Source organism: Zootoca vivipara, chromosome 5, assembly GCF_965207765.1.
Source record: "Zootoca vivipara chromosome 5, rZooViv2.hap1.1, whole genome shotgun sequence".
In the NCBI taxonomy this organism is placed as follows: Eukaryota; Metazoa; Chordata; class Lepidosauria; order Squamata; family Lacertidae; genus Zootoca; species Zootoca vivipara.
In genome coordinates this window covers 46,179,526-46,200,561 of record NC_142588.1, presented here as the reverse complement: position 1 = coordinate 46,200,561, position 21,036 = coordinate 46,179,526, and the positions used below count along the sequence as shown (strand labels likewise).

General features: G+C 41.4%; 1 protein-coding gene across 1 annotated transcript; it reads right to left on the bottom strand.

The window, feature by feature from the left end:
• Positions 1-7,056: 7,056 nt before the first annotated feature.
• SPMIP5 (sperm microtubule inner protein 5) lies at positions 7,057-16,029 on the bottom strand. Its single transcript, XM_035138542.3, has 5 exons — positions 15,972-16,029; positions 13,265-13,486; positions 9,993-10,179; positions 8,330-8,427; positions 7,057-7,552 (listed from the first exon to the last, which is right to left on the bottom strand). Exons 1-5 carry the CDS (start codon positions 16,027-16,029, stop codon positions 7,383-7,385), a joined length of 735 nt encoding a protein of 244 aa, XP_034994433.1. The 3' UTR covers positions 7,057-7,382.
• Positions 16,030-21,036: the final 5,007 nt, after the last annotated feature.

Below are 21,036 nucleotides of genomic sequence, written 5' to 3'. Positions count from 1 at the left end.
CTGCTTTTGTATTATTTTATGTGATAATTTTTCTGTACTAGAATGTGAAATGGGTGAGTAATTTATATATAAAAAAGAAAATGTTGCTTTTCCATTTAAAAGACCCAAACATAGGCATACTAAGCTGCAATAGACCACAGCAGCAAAACTACAGGGGAATGTTTACCTAGTGGAGGCACATTCCAGCCCCATGTGCTCTTGAATATATGAAGTGCCAAATTAATTGTAATGGATGGCACAGATCCCTTTGCATAAAATGCAAATGTATGTGTGTTATCCCTATCAACATGAAGAGAGCATCCTTTGCAGGTTGAGGATCTGTATATGCACTGGTTACCGGCCTTTAATCCAGCATGCTACAGTATATAGTTAAGCTTTTTTTTCAAGGAAAAAAGGTTCCAGTACTCACCATGAAGTTGTTACAGTAATTGTCACACTTTTAACCAGTGCTTTTCTTCTAGAAAATCAAGGTGCTGGTACTACGTACCCTTGAGTACACCCAGAAGAAAAGCACCGGTTAAGCATACCTACTTGCATCAAAATGCACACCCCATTGAAATAAATGCAGTGGAAATGGACAAGCAGGTTGATGGACTGTACCTAAAGGGTGTTCATCAACAGCAACTTGTCAACCTGGAGAGAAGTAGCAAGGAGGTACTGTGTTGCTCAATATCTTTATAAATGGCTTGGATGAAAGAGGAGACTCAAAGTTGCAGATGGCGCCAAATCAGTGGCATAAAATAGTCTCTTGCTGTACATCGCCCCTTCACATGCAGGAGTCTCCCTCCACCAAAGCTCCCTTTCCTGTTGAGAACCTTCCTTCACAAACAGAATAGTGCTTGCAAAAGAGTTAAGGACTGGGGAAGGACTGGATTGGACGACTGCAAAGCTTTTAAAACAGCCAAGAGGGATATTCAGTCACAAAACCAAAAACTGAGCAAGAGAGGAAGAGAACCCCAGGGCTACTTTTTAAAAACAAATTTTCTGTCCCCCTTAAAAATGTTTATGGGAATTTTGTGATTGTTTTCATCCAATGCTAGACTTGTCACTTTTAGCTTTCCAGACCAGTCATCATTACATACCTATAGAGCTATAGAATAGCTGCTCATGAGTTTGTGAGGAAGCTATTTCGTTGTGTTTAACAATTTAGTTGCAGAGTATAGTAGTTCAATTATGAATGTGCAAAAAACCCCCACAAAAGACACTGTTAAACTGTTCATTGTTTTCTCTCTCTCACACACACATCTCAGCTAAGCATAAAGTGTTAGTAGAGCTCCTTTGATTGGGATGTAATTATCTGTGTATGCCTTTAACATCCCAAGAAGCGTAGATTATTCACAGGAGAAAGGTACTTAATTTAGAAAATCATCTTCCCCACAGAGTTTGATACAGACCATTGTTGTTTTTATAGAAACAAAGATGTATAAAATGGGTCTGGTGAGAACTCATGATAGGTTTAGACAAGGTTTTGAGATATACAATATAACACCAGTCAAAAATGCAAAAGTAGCTAATTCACACCTGTAAGCAGAGCAAGGCAAGCTACAAATGTATTTTAGGCTGCCATTCTACACACACTTAACTGGGAATAGCTCCCACTGAGTTCAGCAGTACATCTGAATGTCTAAATAATACATAGGATTCCACTGTTACATCAGGTAGGAGTTTTGGTGCTTCAGGCAAGTACCAGTGCTATGACAAATGACATACCAGTGCTATGACAAATGCTCTTCTTCATGTGGTTATCTGGTTTAATAGGTTAATCCACTTGATCTGCCAAATTATAGATTTGCCTATGGGAGTTCCCCAGGCACTTCCAGGCTGTCTCACTTTGAGTAGATTACTTCCTTTATGACATAAGTCATGCTCCCAAAGAACAACAAAGTGGGTGCATTGTGATGCATAGGCAGTAGCTAAATGTAGAGCACAACCACTTTGAGAACAAAAACCGCACTCTGTGCAGTAAGAATAATAGTCGAGCTGTACAAATCAAGTGTACACACATATGAACACAGACATATATGTACATGTGTAGTAGAGGCAGTTAGTGAAATGGGTGAACAAGCCTAAAAAAATATTTAAGCCCACATTTCCGTCTCTGGGAAAGCTGCATCATATTCTGGTCTACAAAGATTGCTGATTCTATTAGAGAAAGACGGATTGGGAACCAAAGTTCTCATATATCACATCACAATAGGAAGTAACCAAGGAAATATAATGCAATAGAAAACCCTAAGAGCCATGTTTTGTGCTCCTTTCCCTGTGATTTCAAATGCATATTTGCTGCAGTGCATAAACATTAGATTGATTACGTGCACTTAGAATACATTTTTTACTCCTTCTAAGGAAGTTGAAATATCTTTTGCCCTTGCAAATTCATTTAAACTCAAGCAAGCATTGCATTTGCCTATGCTGTAACAGTGAAATGGATTTCATATTTAGAAAACACCCAGCATTATTCGGGCTGCTAGTTTTCCTGAGGGACGCGGGTGGTGCTGTGGTCTAAACCACTGAGCCTTGGGCTTGCCAATTGGAAGGTCAGTGGTTCGAATCCCCGCGATGGAGTGAGCTCCTGTTGCTCGGTCCCTGCTCCTACCAACCTAGCAGTTCGAAAGCACGTCAAAGTGCAAGTAGATAAATAGGTACAGCTCTGGCAGGAAGGTAAACGGCGTTTCCATGCGCTGCTCTGGTTTGCCAGAAGTGGCTTAGTCATGCTGGCCACATGACCCGGAAGCTGTCTGCGGACAAACGGCGGCTCCCTCGGCCTATAGAGCAAGATGAGCGCACAACCCCAGAGTTGTTTGCGACTGGACCTAATGGTCAGGGGTACCTTTACCTTTTAGTTTCCCTGAACTTGGCTCCTATGCCTTTATTTTACCTTTGTAGTAAGAAGAAATTTGATAGGTGATCTTTCCCCACCATAACATTTTCATGCCTGGAAAAAGCTAAATTTGTGCTTCTCATTAAGTATGCAATCCCACAGATTTTCCTGGGAATAAGTTCCGCAGATTTGTGAGTAGACATGTACTGTAGTGTATAGGGTTATATGGTAGCTTGTTAACACAAGAGAACCTGGGAGAAAAAGAAAAACACACCTGGCGACATTATATGGATTTCAAGTGTCAGTCTCACCTTTGGTGTAGCCACTTTTGCAAAGTGTATAATTTTACAAACATTTCTTGGACATGGGTAGCACTGGGAGCAGAGTGGGGTCAAAAGTGTGTTCTCTTCTCCTCTTTATTTCCAGATCCTCCATAGAAAACCTCCTCTTCCCACCCCATATTTATGTCCTCTGGTGCAATTGCTCCTAACATCAATGTATTCACCATTAACTATGGGTTACCAAACGTCCTCTTTTAATAATGAAGTGCAACAGCATTCACTTTGTTGAGTAGTGTTTAAACAAACACTTTGGAAAGCTATCACATAAAATGCAAAGTTAAATGAACATCAAATTACTGTCCATTTCCGCAGCTTTCAGTGCTAATGGAGATATTTTTGTGACCATTTCCAAATGCTTATTCCCCCCCCCTAAATAACACAAAAAGATTTGTTGTTTGAAAATGCAAGTGGCTGTTAACCATATATTATTTGTAAATACAACATGTTCCTGCATCATTCATTTCAGTGTCTCATTGAGGTTTAATTGGTATATATTTTGGTTGACATGTATTGTTCTCTTGTAAAGGTGTCAAAATTCCTTAGCTATGTCAGTGACAAAAGCCCCCACTGCTTGTGATATATAAATTATGCTCTTTACCATATAATCAGCCCTATCTATTAGAATGCTATTTGCAACAAAACATGTTCAAAATATGTACCGGGCAGATTGGTCTTTCTTCACTTTAATATTGTGTTATTCACAGCAAAGTTTTTGTTTTGAACATGAAAAGGGAACATGTTCCAAGATTTGATCAGCATCGTATCAATTAAGAGGCATTTGAATTGAAAAGCTGGTGAGGCTTATTAGTACAGTTCAAAATGTAGCTTTCACTATTAACATCTGAAAACATTGCCACTGTGAGAAGGAACAGTGTGATAACATCCAAGTATAGATTGATAATCTGGTATGTTGTAAGTGTTCTTATACACCTAAACTTTATTTCATTTACTTCTACATTGTATTGTAAGGTATTTTCCGGGGAGGGTGGGCAATTTGTGGAGACATTTTGGTGGCTGGTGGTGTTTCCATTTTTTTCAAAAGGTGTTGGTGCACAGGAATAGAAATGCTTATGTCCATGCCCAGCATGAAAAAATATAGTGGGGAGTCGAGTGAAGGGGTGACTGGGGAGACAAACACACCTTAGATACCTGCACAAGCTCTGCTCGCCAGTGCAGATGGGAAGTGGTGTAATAGCAATGAATATCAGAATTGGGGGAATGGGGAAATGTGGAAGCTACTTTGCTGAAGGCGCACACAGAAGACTTAAATCTGAATGGGCCGTTTGCAGTATAAGGTTATTTTCTTCTCTACCATTGCGGTACAGCCCTTCTCTATCCAAAGCTACAAATGCCAATGTCTGATATTTTCCTGCACATGGAAGCTACTTTTAGGATTAGCCTTCTGGTAGCTAGGCAACCCTAAATCTGTAATCTTTCAATCTCTCTCTCTATCTTTTAAAAAAATAAAATCAGAAGTATTATCATTACTTTATTTATTTACATTCCACCTTTCCCCCAGAACCAGGACTCAAGGTAGCTTACAAAAATTAAAACAATCACAGAAAGCTAAAAAAAAACATATAGATGTTGGAGATTCATTCCCCGTGCTGCTGTCATGGGATTGTTGTCTATCACATGACGATGTAGGTTTTCATTCCACAGAGTCGGACATGACAGAAACAGGATGTATTTCCTGAAGTGGGACTATTGTCCTTTGTTCTTTCTCTTTGCTGTCTGATGCTAGAGAGAGAGGGAGCTATGTTGCAGTGCTCCGAGTGTTTTTTTTTTGTAAATAAACGTAGATTAGCCAAATGCTGAGTTGCTGTGGTCTGTTACGCAATTGCGCAAACTCTGCGGATCCGTAAGTGTGCTGATGTCAGTTGGCATCAGTCGCTGTGATGTTTGGGCTGGAGAAAGCTTTTGAAGCTCCTGAACGATCGACCAGGAGGGAGGGAACATGCCAGTGGGGCATGTGTCTCTACCAGGGTCCTACTTGTGAGTAAGAGATCCTAACAAAAGATAATAGTTTAAAAGTAATTAAGCTATAGTGGAATTAAAACAATGTAAAAAAAGAGAAAAGACCAAATCTATTAAACTACAGATAGTAAAAGCACTAAAAGTAGCACCATTTAAAGCCCTTTCCTCAAAAGCAGTCAGTTCCCAAAGGCCACCGGAATAAAACTTCCTGCCAGTGGAAGGAAAACAAAGAGGGAGCCAATATAGCCTCAGTAGGGAGTTCCAAATTTTGTGAGCAGCCACTGGGGAGGCCTTCTCCAGCACCCCCACCAAATGGGCAGGTTCGTATGTTCAAAACTCCAAGCTTTCAGCCTCAAGAGGTAAAGTCCAGAATGGGATATTCCATTGCTATTTCTGTGTATCTGAATAATCTCTACCTATTAGTTCAGCTGCTTCAGTGGCCTATGCCATTTTCCCATACATGGCTTTACTGGAGTAGCACTACTCCACCAAGAAGGAATTTTAAGACCTAGCTTCTAATGGAAGTAATGTTAATAATTATAATTTGTAATATAGCAGATGCAGTCTAATTTACCTCCCTCTTCTGATGGCAGGCTGTACAAATTATAGGCTGAGTAAGAAAATCAAAGTCTAAAGGTTAAAAGATTAAGTCAAAGATTTGGTACTTAAATGTTCAACAAAGTACTATACAACACCCTCACACATACCGCTACACCATCAATCAGTGTAATTAAATTACATATTTCTTAAAAGAAAGAAAGCCCACCTCCCACAAAATCAAGCACTGCAGATGCACACAGACCCTTCACATATTATGAGACAGATTAAAGAGAGCTGAACTCAGAACGTTTCCTTCAGATTTTAGACAAAATAAATGCAGGGCTGCTCCATTAACTAAACAGATGCAAGCAAAGGAATACTCTAGTGAAAAAGAAGGTGAAAATAAATGTACCTCAGTTGTGATAGGAAGTCTGAAAAAGGTAATTTTGAAAAATGCACTGAAAGCAAATCTACATATTCTAAATGTGCCTCAGAAACCCACTGGAACAACTCTTTCAGATGCTTGTTTCTTTGTACCATTGTTGCAGGGAACCCAAATGTCACCAGCTGCCCCTTCTGTCGTTAGAATGCAGCATTTCCCAAGCACTGACTGGTAGCAGCTCTCCATGATTTCAGGCAGGAGCATTTGCCAGCCTTATCTGGAGATGCTGGAAAGGCTGGAGATTGAACCAGAGACTCCCCTGCATTCTACCACACCAGCTGTATCAGGCACCATCTATACCTGAGCTGTGCCAGCTGGTCACATTAAAAGAATGCTTAAGAATTCTGCTTAAGAATTGGTGCCTGAGTTTCATTTTTCCTCTTCCCTCCCTGTTCTTTTCTCCTTGTGTGTCACTTTTCTTTATATATGTAGAGAGAGATTATAAATCTGCAGGCAGGGATTGTTTTGTTCTAACTGATTGTATGTTAGCTACTCTGGGTGACTTTTGGGCTGAAGAGTGGGGTACAAATGCTCTAAATAAACTACAGCCCTCCCTTTACATATTTGTAGTGGGCCACTGAACTGGCCTGAATCACCACTTCTGTCAACCTGTGAAGGATGCAGCCTGTCACTCACTCAGTCCTCTGCCTTATGATCCTTTCAGTCTCTTTTGTAAGCAGCAGTAAGCAGTAGCCCTACTCAAGGCAAACTGTCTGCTCCTTTTCTGGCCCAGTCTGCAGTCCACCTGCAGCTGTGACTGATGTCACTTCCAGATGCAAAGGCCAAACCAGGCAAACTCCATGGTGGCACAGAGCCAAGAGATGTGCAGCTCATGGCTTGAGTCATTACCCACATCTGGACAGGCTATCATACTATGGGAAACTGACAGCTGCATGGCAATACCAGGATAGGAAACTAGTTGAATGTCTTACCATGTTTTAGTTCAAAGAGTTTTTAGACTATGCATCTTAGCATCTGAATGACCTTCCACACAGCCTCAAGATCTCTGTGCCAGCTCAAATATATAAGATATAGGGTGTGAAGTCAACAGCTAGAGCAGTAAGTGATGCTGCAGCAGTGATCCACATGTGCTCTAGGCAGAAATACTGGTGTAGATTTTTTAGTGTCAGTTTCAAAACCACAACCATCTGTCTAACAACTTGATACTTTAAAATGTAAATAATGGTATTTCATACCAAGTGGTTAAGCAAACAACATGATAGGATTGTTCTCATATAATCTCTGGTATTTCTGTATATTTTTAATTGTCTGCTGCAGTTAAGGGGATCTTTTCTTCCTTGATCGGTTCTTGACACTTTACAGCCTTCCGTTTCTTATCAAGATAAGTGCCATAGCTCACTTCCGGGTGATTGCAGACAGAACAGCTTCTGCTCACATTACCAAAGGTCTTTCCGATGCCAGAACGTTCATCTACAAGACAAAAAGGCCTATTTCAATGCTTAAAGCCATGTGACGAGTACAGTCAAGGGGTCTAAATGTTCATTGCAGTTTATGGAGAGGCTCAGATTGGTGGGCTCCCATCTGTAGGGTGAGTATTTGCAGGGGCATGATGTGGGAGGCAGCAGGGCCCATAACCCTGGGTGCACAATTTTGAGGGGCCACAACTCATGTGCACACACACACAGGGATCATGAGGCAATAAACACTTTATACTTTGAACTGAACTGTGTGGGAAAGGAGTTTTCTTAACCAGGAGCTCTATAAAAGGCTGGAAAGCAGGAAGACACCAATGTTCTGCTAGACGGCTTTGCTGGAGCTGTGTATACTCTGCTGATCATAGTGGTCAAAGTGTGGTGTAGTATCAGCAACAGAAGGTGGGCCCAGTATAACAGGATATGGGCCAACTGACTTCTACAAGACTAACAAGGTCTTCCTTGGAGGCAAAGGGGCTCTTGTGTGCCCTGCTTCAGAAAACCTGTTCAATCAACTCAATGAAGATATAGTAGAAAGCATGAGAACCTTTGACTGAGTTATTTTAACTCACATGGCCAAGTAAGGCACGTGAAGACCCTTTTCCTCTGAGCACCAAAACAAATCGAGCAATACCCCTATCATCACTAAGCACCAGCTTTTTTCGGTGCTGACTCTCTTCTTCTCCAGTCCAAGATTTGAGACAGGTGAACATAGTCTTGTGAACAGGCCCACAGTAAGTGGCCAGTTTCAAATAATACAGTCCTAAAGCCTTACGTGGAATATGTCCAGTATACTTAGGCATCATTCCTTCCGGCCTGTAGAATCTCTGGTATGGGCGTGGTTCTTTGAGTTTGGTTGCAGGGCTCTCTTTCCTACAAAATAAATAAAATAAATGATGTTTTTGTGCTTGCCATTCTCCACCTTTCTTGACTGTAACAACATATTATGAGCAGCTTTGCTTATGACTGAAACAGTACGTGTGATAGTCTTATCAAATACTTATGAGAAGGTAGAATGTCTCTGGTTTTTATATGGCTAAGACACATCCAGACCTTCCAAGTGTCCCTATCTTCCAGGGATGCCCCTGATTTAGAGAAGTCGTTCTGGTTTCTGATTTGATCCCGGAAAGTCCCACGTTTCCTTAGGATGTCCCTATTTTCACTGGAGAAATGTTGGAAGGTATGGAGTTACCCGACCCCCGACCCATTTGAAGGCAATCCTGTATAGGTAAGTTTTTTTAATGTTTAATGTTTTATTATGATTTTATATATGTTGGAAGCTGCCCAGAGTGGCTGGGACAACCCAGTAAGATGTGTGGGGTATAAATAGTAAAATTATCATTATGGAATGGGATGTCCCTATTTTCATCAGAGAAATGTTGGAGGGTATGCGAGTCTGCAATACATTGGCTGGACTGGGCAGCCAATGGAGTTTGGATTTCTTGTTTCCTTCTCCATAGAGGCAGAGTAAATGCATTCCATTTGGATTTTCTGCCTGACATTGTTTTATAGGGGAACAACAGCAGCAAGCAGTGTACGTTTGGATTTGAAACAACCTTCTTTCCTCCAATCCTTGGTACCAATGAAACATAATGACATACCGGTCAGCCTAGCACTATTTTGACATGGGAAGCTTTTGCCACCTTATGTTCACAGTGTTTGTTTGTTTTAATACACCTATGGTGGATTATACTAGAAGAAGGATGAGGAACCCGTGGTCTTCCAGATACTGTTGGACTACAGTTCCCATCATCCCTGACCATTGGCCATGCTGGCTAAGGGTGATGGGAGTTGGAGTCCAACCATACTTGAAGTGTCCCCAATCCTGACATTTGAAATTTATATCCAATATTTTCTATGTTTTCATCCATCATCACTTATTTGCATACTAGCTAAGCCATGTTCAAGGTGACTTACAACATCAATATATATACACAATTACAAAAAATATAACCACAGCAAAAATATTTAACAGCAAAAATTAAGCATCTCCAACACAAACCCTAAACAATTTCCACCCTGATAGTTTCTCATCATCCTGAGAGACAGGTCTTGTAGGATTCACAGCAACAAATATATTGTCTTATCATGTTAACAGCTGCTCATGCAGGGCTGGCTCTAGGTGTAAGCTGGGTGGTGCAGGGTGCCAGGGCGCCGGCCCGGCGCCCGCCCACCAGCCACACCAAGAAACGGGGCGGAGCGGGGGCGCCGGAGCGATCTCGGCACCACGGCGCCAGGGTGTGCGACACGCTTGAAACGGCCCTGTGCTCATGCAAAATGATCGAGGTGTTTAATAATAATATAAAATCACAGGAGGAAAAGATATAAAAATAACACAATAGTTGAGCATAGATGAATGAGTAACATTATGTAACATTATATCCACATGATTTCTTGGCTGCAGCATAGCCTAGTGAAAGATCTTTATGCCAACATACATGGATTCCTTGGTAGCAGGATCCTGCTTGGCTCTGTCCAAGGAGTTCTGAAAATCTCGATAGCAATTTTCTGCCATCACATGGTAGCGAGCTCCGTGACCAAACTCTGTAACCTTAGACCTGGGCACAAAGCCAGTCCAGCCTGGAATAGGTGGCTCAAGTAGACTCCTTTTTGTTTCCACAGGCCCTGCAAAGTGATGAAATGGGCAGAACACAACACAAAGGAATACAGATAAATAAAGAAACACAAGCTCACACAACTCTGTATGCAATTATGTAGAGCTTACCAAAGACCAAATATAAAGTGATGAAATGGGGCATGAATTGAAAGTTTACTGAGGCTAAAAATAACCCTACAGAGAGTGAGGAGAACAGCACAAATGAGAGGTCCATTGCATTAGCACCGTGTTCTTTAACTTGCACCATGTCTTTCCCGCCTGAATCTGGTTGGTAGATCTTGGGGTTCTATGAAAACATGAAGTAGATCTGACAAGCCTGAAATCTGTGAAACCGTGTATTACTCCATCATCAGCCAACCAATGCAAATAATTTACTACAGGAAGAAAGACAGGTGCTCTTTAAAACATTCCAGTTTCAGGAGAAAGGGTCTAAGTGGAAAAGAATTGTATACAATTCCCATCAGTGAGAAAGAGAAATAACAGCTCTATATAGCTCATGGGTTGGATCAAGAATCCGAATATCCTGAGAGAAGACCACTGAAAAAGTCCTAAGGAAGGTTCAAAGCTAGAGATTGCAAGCCCTCTTAATTCTCCATTTACAGTATTTAGAGACAACAAGTGCTGGCCGCACTCCAGCAAGTTTAGAGCCTAAAGCAAATTCCACTGTGCTAGGTAGTAAGTAAAACCATGGGTATCATTGCTCAAGTGTTAACGGTTTGTGTTATGGCAAATTTGCTAGATAATCATATACTGTATACTAATAGCAATCTAAATTATCCAAGCACAGCCAAAATACCACAATCCATGTACAACAGGAAGGTATCAGGAGGCTTTGGAGGACCAAATTTTGCAAAAGTACAAACATAATTTTTGGGGGGACCCCAAACAGCCCAATGAAGACTGAGCATGCTCAGTGGCCATGGACAGCTGACCAACTGTTGTGGTGGATGTGGGGGGACAGAAAAGCAGGTGAGAAGGTGAATGGAATGGAACATCCTGAATGGGAGTAAATCACACTGCAGTATTTTGTTGCAAGTCTTATGGTACTTGCATATTAGGTTTCTACAAGCCTGTAGCCTCCCCTTTGGATGAATGAACTCAGAATGCATGTTGTTTCCTTTCTATTTCTCCAGCTGAGCTTTAGAGGTCATGGGGCAGGTCCATGTAGCTGTAGATAAAAAAACTCAAGACAGAAAGCAATTTCTGTTGCTCTTCATCTGTAATAACAAAGCTATTAGAGGCCTTTGTCATGGTTTAGTGCTGCTAGTTGCAGAGATAGAGTTTCTCTCTCTCAAAAGACCTGGGGAAAGTGACTGGTACTTTTCTCAAAGAGGGAACCGTCATTACCCCCTTAACCACCACAATTCATCAAAACAGACTTAAGATCTCCTCTGTCTTCCCATGCAACGTTCAGGCCACATGTGGATCACTGCAGTGAGCTTCCCCTATGGCAAAGCAAAAATGCTTTTGCTACTAGAATTTGTCATCTGTGCACGACAGCAGAGGAACAAAGGTCAGTGTTTTGCTTTAAAAGAAAATGAAAAACTGCCTAAAAGTTTCCACATTCTGTTAAAAAGAAAACATTCACAGACAGCTTTTTGTGTGTGCAATGACTCACATCAAACAGAACTTTTACTCCACTGCTCAATCAAAGCTGAAAGCTCAGACTTATCTCTGTTGTACCACGTTGGAGGGAATTAGGAAACAGAGTCAAGAAGTAAAGTTTGTGTCAAGACCTGGATGTGGGCTAGTCAGGCACAGGAACAAAACAGTATAGTGGAACATGCCCTGATCTAAGGTCAGGTTACACCAGTGGCACAACCACCAGTTTGCGGGTTTCTTTTAAGAGACAGAGATGGAATCGCTAAAGCATTAAAGGTGGTGCTCATGTTTCAGGTTAGGGTTAAAGATGATGCCCTGGGTCTGTTGTTAATAATTACTTAATTTCAGTCATGAAGCATTTCTTATGGAGCATTGTGAAGCAATTTCACAAGACTCTGTGTGTATTTGTGTGTGTGTGTGTGTTTTTTAAAGTTAAGTTACATATATAAATACAATTTCAAATCCAATACAGATACAGACTAGGATAAAAAAATATCTTGACTTAGAAGGCTTGTTAAAGGTGAAAGTCTTCAACAGACAACAAGAAGATGGAAGAGATGGCGGCTGTCTCATATGTAACCAATGAGACTTCCAAAAGGCAGGTGTGGAACAGACCAACTTTGTATGGCAAAGGCCTCCTGGCAAGACAATACCTGCAGGATGCGCTCTCCTGCAGAGAACACAGACCAGCTGGGGATATGAAGGGGGAGAAGGTATTTTAGGAATCCTGGTCCCAAACTGCACAGGGCTTTGTATAGCACCTTGAACAGAGCCTGTTAGTGAAAATGTTGAAGCAGGCAAACATGGTGGATAAGTATGCTTATCAGGGTGGGTGGAAGGTTTCATTTCATCTGTAGATCAGCAATGTGTACATAACATGCCATGTCAAGCCAAGCTTCTTTTTCTTCCTTTTTAACTTCCTTTCAGTTGCATGCCCTAAGCTAGCTCACTGCTAACATGACATCTGCTCCTTTTGTAACCCTGTATCTCTCCTCAGAGGGCAAGCATCATGATAAAAGGAGGCTTCCTCTCGAATGGGAACCATACACTTTAACTCAGTCTAGCAAACCAGCCACCAAGCTTGCAGCAACCACCCCCTGACCCCTTGAGTCTGGCCTTAAATATGACGGTGACTCTAAGGGTGCTACGTGCAATGAGTTTTCCAGAGTGGTAGCTTCTCTGTGACTCACCTCCTCTCCACACCATATGCTTACAGCACATTCAAAGTCCATGGCTCCCCTTCAAAGAATCCTAGTAACTGTAGTTTGTTAAGGGCACTGGGAATTGTAGCTGTAATGGATCAACTACAGTTTTGAGGATTCTTTGGAGGAAAGTCATGATGTGCTTTAAAGGTATGGTGTGGATGTGAAAACAACATGGACTCTGCTACTCTGCAGAAACTTGGGGTCAAGAGCTGCATCTCCAATAACTGTATCATAGTGGAACAGATTTGACTAAGCCCAAATTGATTAGAAATGAGGCATACTATACCCAGCACATTTGGATGGTGTTTGCTATTATAGTCATCAAGTGCGTTTATTATTTCTTCATTCGTGCAAATAGGTGGCAGCTGGGGTGCTGTAGCCGCTGTGAGCCTCATTTCTTCCATTTGGTCACATTTTCTCTGAGTAGCCTCACGAAACGCATTCACACACCACACAGAATCGTTTCCGAAGCTAGTTCCAATTCGGTAGAATCTATAAGGGATGTAGCCTGGAAAGGGCAACAGAAGTTCACAGCCATCAGGAAGAAGCCACCAGTAGACTAGTCTAGGCTTTCCTTCAACAGAATTTCTTGTGTCTGTCTGCAGCCCCAGGACTATCACAAGGATAATCCCACTGTTTACTCATTATTTGTGTATACAGGCTATGTATAGTCTATGGTGGGAGCCAACTTAACGTTCTGTTGCATTCATAGTAAATGTGTCAAAAGGGTGATCTGGCGGGTCATATACATGGGCTTTCAGCTCCAGCTTGTCACTCTGACATTTGTTGCCATTTGATTAATTTGCACAACATGAAATTTGAGTGTTTTGCAGCTGCCAGGCATACTGATTTAGTGTCTGATGCCTGCAAAACTGGGTGCTGTTGATTTCCTGGCTTCTAGTCAGAGGGTAGGTATGAGTGTTGGAATTCTTCACGTGAAAGTGAACATCAGCTTTCCGTCACCCTCCTAGCATTTCAAAGCCTCCTGTCACACTCCAACCACTGAGATTTTATACCCAACCAACTAGAAATTTAGCAGATGTCTGAGAGTCTCAACATTTAGTTTGCCAAAACAGCCAGTGTCATTTGTATGTTAGAATAGAGCATGTATTAGCAATATTTTGCAGGTGTGCCCACTGTAGCTGCCTATTTTATTTAGTTATGCTTTCTGTTTTTATTTATTTAAGGTATTGTATATTCTCAGTCAAGGTAACTCAGCAGAGTTCATAATAAGAATTTTCAATAAAATACAGTTATGGAATCAAAGTACTACCACCACCAGTCCATCTTAAGCTTATGTGGAGCCATGGTGCAGGGATCCCTCAGGCACCCCCCCCCCACCCTCTGCGCCTCTGTGGCCAGAGGATGTCTTCGGGCCCGCCCAGCAGCCCTGACCCACCCGCCCGCCGCGTGGTCCGCTGGTGGGAGCACGCAGCCTAGGTGGGTCCTCCTGAAAGAAGCGAGGCACGCAGCCCCCCCCCGCCGGTCTGGCGTTTGTGTACCTTTGGGGGCAGTAGCTGGAGCTGGAGGCACTGCTGGCATGAAGTGGCAGCCGGGCGGGCGGCTACTTCCCGGAGGAGCGCTGGGTGCCCGAGTCTCCGGCGTGGCCACTGTGCATCCTGCTGGCCGGCACCGTCCCAGCTACATCCCCATAGCTGCCAAGTTATCCTTTTTTTAAAGGGATTTTCCCTTATGCTGAATAGGCTTCCTCGCGAGAAAAGGGAAAACTTGGCAGCTATGTACATCCCTGGCGCCCTTCCCCGCCTTCAAGGCAGCTATGTTGGAGGCGCGGCGATCTGCGGTCTGAGGATCGCGCAGCGTTGGGCGGCTGGGCTGGGCTGAGTGGGTGGGGGTGCTGCCCCTTGACGGAGGCAGCTCCACCGCTGCTGCTGCCCCCTCGCATCAGGCACCACCGCCAGCACAGGGAAAGGAGCGAAGCAGGCAAGGCGGACTCGCGGGTGGCTCCGTGTGCCTCCTCGATGCGCCCCTGCTGGGCGGGCACCATGGCGCATTGCGCCACCCAGCCCAATGGGAAAGACGCCCCTGACCACCACCCTCAAAGTTGTACCCTGTGAATTCAGAGAATTCATAACAACATTCTAGTTCTCATTATCACTCAAGCATTTCTGCAGCAACATACTTCTCCCTCCCTCCCTCCCCACCCACCCCCACCCCCTGCAGGTAACAGACTCTAAAAAATACTGAGTGCAGAAAAGAGCCTAATTTGGCAGTATAAAATAACTATCCAGATCTTCAAACAGAGAGCAAGGTATGTGCTTGTGTTTTGGTGTCTCAGTACCACTGTACTGTAAGGGGGAAGCATGAAATCTGTGGTGCAGTTAGGTAGTTGTAGACTCTAGACTTAGCAGCCTTATGAGGGGACCTATTTAGATAGTATTGTGTACTGTACAGTATTACTCTTCACCAATCATATTGTTGTTCTGCATTTGGGGCTCATCCTATCACTCTGCTAGCGATGTAAGTCAGTTGTCAGGGATGATGGGATGTGTAGCCCAGCAAATTGTAGACGCGAGAAGCATAAGCTCCCCACCCCTTGCGCGAGAGCCTGAGATTGAAAGGTATTTTCCTTCATTCACCAGGCAAGACTAGGGTGCTGGGTCAATCCTCACAGCAGGCATAGGCAACCTTCGGCCCTCCAGATGTTTTGGCCTACAATTCCCATGATCCCAGCTAACAGGACCAGTGGTCAGGGATGATGGGAATTGTAGTCCAAAACATCTGGAGGGCCGAAGGTTGCCAATGCCTGCCTCACAGCATACATTAGCAAATAGATAGCTTTAACAGGCTACTAAAATCATAATCCTGTTTATTACTGCTGTACTGAGTACAAAGTGCATCAACACAAAGTGGGAGCCAGTGTGAAAAAGCCGTGATTATATAGCTGCCCCTTTTAGCATGTTATGTTGCTCTCTGCCAAGTTATCAGCTGAGAAATGGGAACAAAGCGCAGGCCAAGACTCCCAGTTTTTTTACCTGTATATCCTGGTATCAAAGGGTTGCGCTCATCTACTTGTCGCTGAAATGGTTCCATGCTTTTTCAAACTCTGATGAAAGAAAGTTAAGACTTTCAACTGAATCGAGACTCCAAAATTAATAAGCCTGTTGTTCAAGAATTATCCCAATCGAAACATATTGTCAAGAGAAAAATTAAATGTACACAATGCCTTGTGGAATAATATTATTAGGAAATCAATTTACAGAACATGGATAAAATACAGGGGGATATTGGAGCCGAGGACACCGTGGTGGATATCACCTAAAGAAATAATATCAGTTAAAAAAATAAATATGGAAAGTAATTGGCCAACATATAATGAATTATTAGAAAAGGTAGATGGGAATTTAAAATTAAAAGATTATAATGAAATTAGAAAATATTGCAATGTGTGGTTACAATATTTTGAAATTAATGAAAGATTTAAAAAAGATAAGATAATTGGCTTCGAAAAAGAGATGTCTAAATTTGGTAAAATAATATTGGAAGGGGGAAATAAATTTATAAAAAATTTGTATGAATTGATTCTGGAATGGGAAACCAAAGATGAATTAACAAAAGATGTAATGGTCAAATGGGCACAAGATGTGAGTAAACCAATAATGTATGAAAATTGGGAAAAATTATGGACAAGGGATATCAAAATGATAACTAGTTATGATTTAAAGGAAAATATCTACAAAATGCAATTTAGGTGGTATCTAACCCCGGTGCGCCTGGCAAAGATATACAAGGGAAATGATAAGTCTTGCTGGAGATGCAAGGAAGAAACTGGAACATTTATACATGTCTGGTGGTGGTGTAAAAAAATAAGAAATTTTTGGGATGAAATATATAAGGAGTTAAAAAAGATAACCAAAACATCATTCAAGAAAGATCCGGAAATATTTCTTTTGAGTATGTTAAGTGACGAAATTAAGGCTGAAAACAGATGTGTGGTAATGTATAGCACCATAGCCGCCAGAGTCCTAATCGCACAAAATTGGAAAAGTGATAAAATTCCAAATATAAAAGATTGGCTATTGAAAGTAGTGGGATATAAGAATCTGGCTATTAAAAATGGGATTTCCAAAGGATTGGGTAGAGAAAAAGCGGGCAAGAATTGGGAATCCTTCGAGTTTTATATGAAAAATAAGGTTGAATAAGCGAATCTTGTGGCAGAGGTAGGAAAGGCAAGGAAATCAGAGAGAAGGGGAAAAAAAAAATCAAATCGAGTATGCACCAGAAGAAAGAAAGATAATCAACATATAGGAATGACTGGAAGTCATCAGGGGGAGAGGGCAGGGGGAGGGTAGTTAGTGGTTAGCCTTTTAACATTAATGGTCAAAATGAATTAGATTAAAATTTGGGAAAATAAGGGGCCAAGTATGGATGACCCTTGGAAAGAATGATTCGTCTATTCTTATTTGATCCCATTATAAGCTTTTATGTTCTGTTTGACGATTAAGGTTTTTTTTTTATGTCAGTTTTTCTATTTTTGTTATGTTATAATTATGATTTAGAGATATTATAATATTATTATATATTATAATATTATTCTGTTTAAGTTATTGTTTTTGTTAAGTTTTGTCTTTTTCTATTTTCTTAACTTCTTTTTCTTTATGTTAATGTTATATGTGTAAATAATTATTATTAATAAAGTGTATTTTTAAACACACACACACACAAAAAAAAGAAACATATTGGTGTTTCAGGTTGTCAGAACCTTTAAGTCAGAGGTTGCAGAAGTACAGTTCCCAGACCTACCCATCAGCTATGCTGCCTGGGGCTGAAGGAATCTATAACTCAGCAGCAGCTAGAGGACCGCAAGGGAGCCAGCCCTCCGGTAAGCAGTCATCTATTTCTCTGCGTTAAAACATTAGGAAAGAACCATCGCCTCTCTGCATATGAACAAACTATGTCCAGCAAGTCATCCAAGCAGACTCTTTAGACTTCATTTCCAGTGCAACTCTAGTTATCCTGCACATGCCCAGTTAGTAAGAATATGGAGTTCAATGGGGCTTATTGAGATTGCTGCATTGCTATGTCAGGAAAGCCTGGAAATTTGATGGAGGAGCAAAAACCCTCCAAATGAGAACAAGGGCCTATTATTCTGTTCCAAACAGCAGCCAGCCTCTGGGAAGCTCACAAGCTGCAAGTTAGACCCAAGCTTGCCTTCTGGTTTCTCCCCAGTATTTGGTGCTCAGGGATACAGTGCCTCTGAACATGAAGGTTTCATTTGGGGATTTGATAGGCTGTTCCCATGCTGTTGGTAGCGATAGCAATGAAATTTTCTAATCCTTTAAAAAGCTATTTACGTTCCTGGCTGCCACAGGCACACAACCTGTGGAAAGGATCCAGCAGCCTTGCGTTACCTTACTAGCGCCATTGGATTCTGCTGCTGCAATGTTTCATGTCCTCAGAGCACAAAGGAGATAGGAGGGGGGGCAAGAATATTGAGATTGATAATAACAAATGCAGACACATGAGGGCTAAAGACAAAGGTTGAAGCAAGAGAGGCAGCAAACAATGGTCAGCTACTGACAAGAGAGAAAATGTGGCAGCCCTGGAAAGGCTGACCTGTACAGGAGATTCCCCCAAACGAACAACTCGCTCAGGAAGCCGGGACTGGGCCTTTTACCATGACAAGCTCTGCGAGCAATAGCATCCCCCAAGCTGGCTGCTTCCTTGCCACCCTTTACAAGAGAGCTCAAGCTACAGTGCCCCGTCCCTCCCATGGCATTGTGACCTCATCCACATGACCTTTACAACACGTGCAGGGAACAGAGAGGCTTCCGGAGCGTAGCTGTGACGCACAGGCAAACAGGACTAGGATCATCTGTAGAAGAGGCCTTCCTTTCTGCTGGATGGTGCATCATGTTAGAAACAACTTTTAACACAGGAGCCATAAATAATCAGCAGAAGACATCTTCCCTCACAGATTACTGTGTTTTATTTCACACTTTTTGAAGAGCACAGTACTCAGAAGATGCAACAGTGAAAAGCTGTTATCTGCTCCAGGACTTTAAGTGAGGTTTGTAGTCTTGCACAGGGAAGAAATTGAATGAGATTGCAATGATCGGATGTTTATTTCTATTTTTTTACAATATATTTGATGAGTTATCAAAGCAGAGATGAATATTGTAGCATTATGCCCAACAACCTTTACACAATGTGCTGTGGATTTTAAAGAGTGTAAATAATGCAGTTTTGCTACTGCAGTTACATCACTGCAATAAAATTACATCTTTTAATAATATATTCCAACACTTGTTTATTTGGATTACTGCAAAGTGCTTAGAGCATTGGCTGAAGGTTTCTTTAACAGCACTGGGATGGATCCAGTTTAAGACTACAATCCTATACCTACTTACCTGGCAACTCAACAGGGTCTACTTCTGAGTAAACATGTATAGTATTGCACTTAGTTGAATTTAGTTCCTTTTGAAATCAATATGAAACATTTGTCATGACTTAAATCATGTCGCTTATTTCAATGGGAACTAAATTCAACTTAATCCACATCTGGCTCACAGTATTTTACAAACTCTGCCATAATTTTAAATTTCCAGGTTTATGGTAAGTTGCTTTGGTTTTCCATGGTTGGGTTCAGACAGAAACTTCCACAGAAAGCAAAGCAAGTTTTGCTGTCAGGGTAAAAGTTTGGGTCTCTGTAATATGGCACAGAGCAGAACCTTTCCCTTAAATTTCTATTGATCAAGATCTGTAAACAATAACCAACCAACCCTGCAGCAGAAAACACATGGAAAATTGTGTTTCTTACTCTCATCTGGCAAACATCTATCACTTTACCAGTTTCTACGGTACTTACAAGTGAACATTCATGTGCCACTTCCTTTAAATTTAGCATAGGGCTCATACAAAAGCCTGTAGTTATAGCATCACATTCTATTTCTAAAAGGTTCCCTTAAACACCAAACCTAATTTGCTATTATTTGGGAAAATAGGGATGGATTCTAAGTGGCAAAGAGCATGCCCAGCAAAATTATACCCCCTTTGGGAGCTGATGAAGATGGGGCGGGGTAAATAAGCTTTTTTAAAAATTATAAATCTCACAATAATAGCAACAGTGCTATAGCAGAGTTTTAAAAACTAGTTACTGAAGTCTGATTATATTTAAATATTCAGTACACATAACAGCCAGTTCAGTAGCCCAAACAGTACTTCAGCCAACATATTTGCAAGAATACAGGCTTAAGTGATTGGTTTGCTGCATGATGTATTTCTAAGCAGCTGCTGCCATCCATGAGTTATCTCCTTTCATTGGCTGCAAGCACACTGAGCAAATTACATCAGGGGAATTAATCAGATCACTCACATACCTCCATCGGACAGAAGTTCTTTCTTGTAAACCGTTGTATTGCTATGCAAAATTTAGCTCACCTAGATTAATATAATTATCTTACTATCCAAGTGAAATAATATCCCTGTAGAAGTTTAGGGAATAGGATGGAAAATTTAAAAGTTTGGTATGATAATTTTGTGGATAATTTATAGACCGAAATCTCAGGATTGCAGGTTTATAGCACTTTAACCTGGAATGACAGCTATTTTGATAAGACATTCAAATGTGCTATTAATGCAGATATGCTAATACACATAATTTTTATACATACTTTTGTTCACAGAAGAGAAAGTGTAAGAGGTTTTATAGTACACTTTGTAGTGTCCTTCCATACAGCAAGTGGAATCATGCTTCTAATAACAATGTATTAGGGAAACATCCCATATTTAAAAATATATACCGGTAGATGCAATGGCTAAAGACAATTTAGTGAGAACATTTTCTTGAACGTATGCTAGAAAACTGCAGAATTCCACGCTTAAAATCTGTCTGTGTGATGAAAAGGGAGTTTAACATTTTAAGAGCTGATTTGTCAACTTGAATATATGATGTACCGTAATCTGAGGACTGACCATCTATTCATGTTTTGTGACTGGGAGAAAAGAAGCAATATCCTGGTTATGGAAAGGAGAAAATGAGCAAGAATATAAAGATAGCATTCTGCTGCTGTAAAAGGATCAGAAATGACTGAGTTACAG

What these genes read in the sequence shown, in the direction of transcription:
- SPMIP5 (XM_035138542.3), bottom strand. Translation starts at nt 16,029, where the DNA reads ATGGAACCATTTCAGCGACAAGTAGATGAGCGCAACCCTTTGATACCA. An exon ending in TTTGATACCAGGATATACAG is followed by an intron (nt 13,487 to 15,971) that starts GTAAAAAAACTG and finishes TGCCCTTTCCAG; the next exon opens with GCTACATCCCTTATAGATTC. An exon ending in GTATACTGGACATATTCCAC is followed by an intron (nt 7,553 to 8,329) that starts GTAAGGCTTTAG and finishes TTTGTCTTGTAG; the next exon opens with ATGAACGTTCTGGCATCGGA.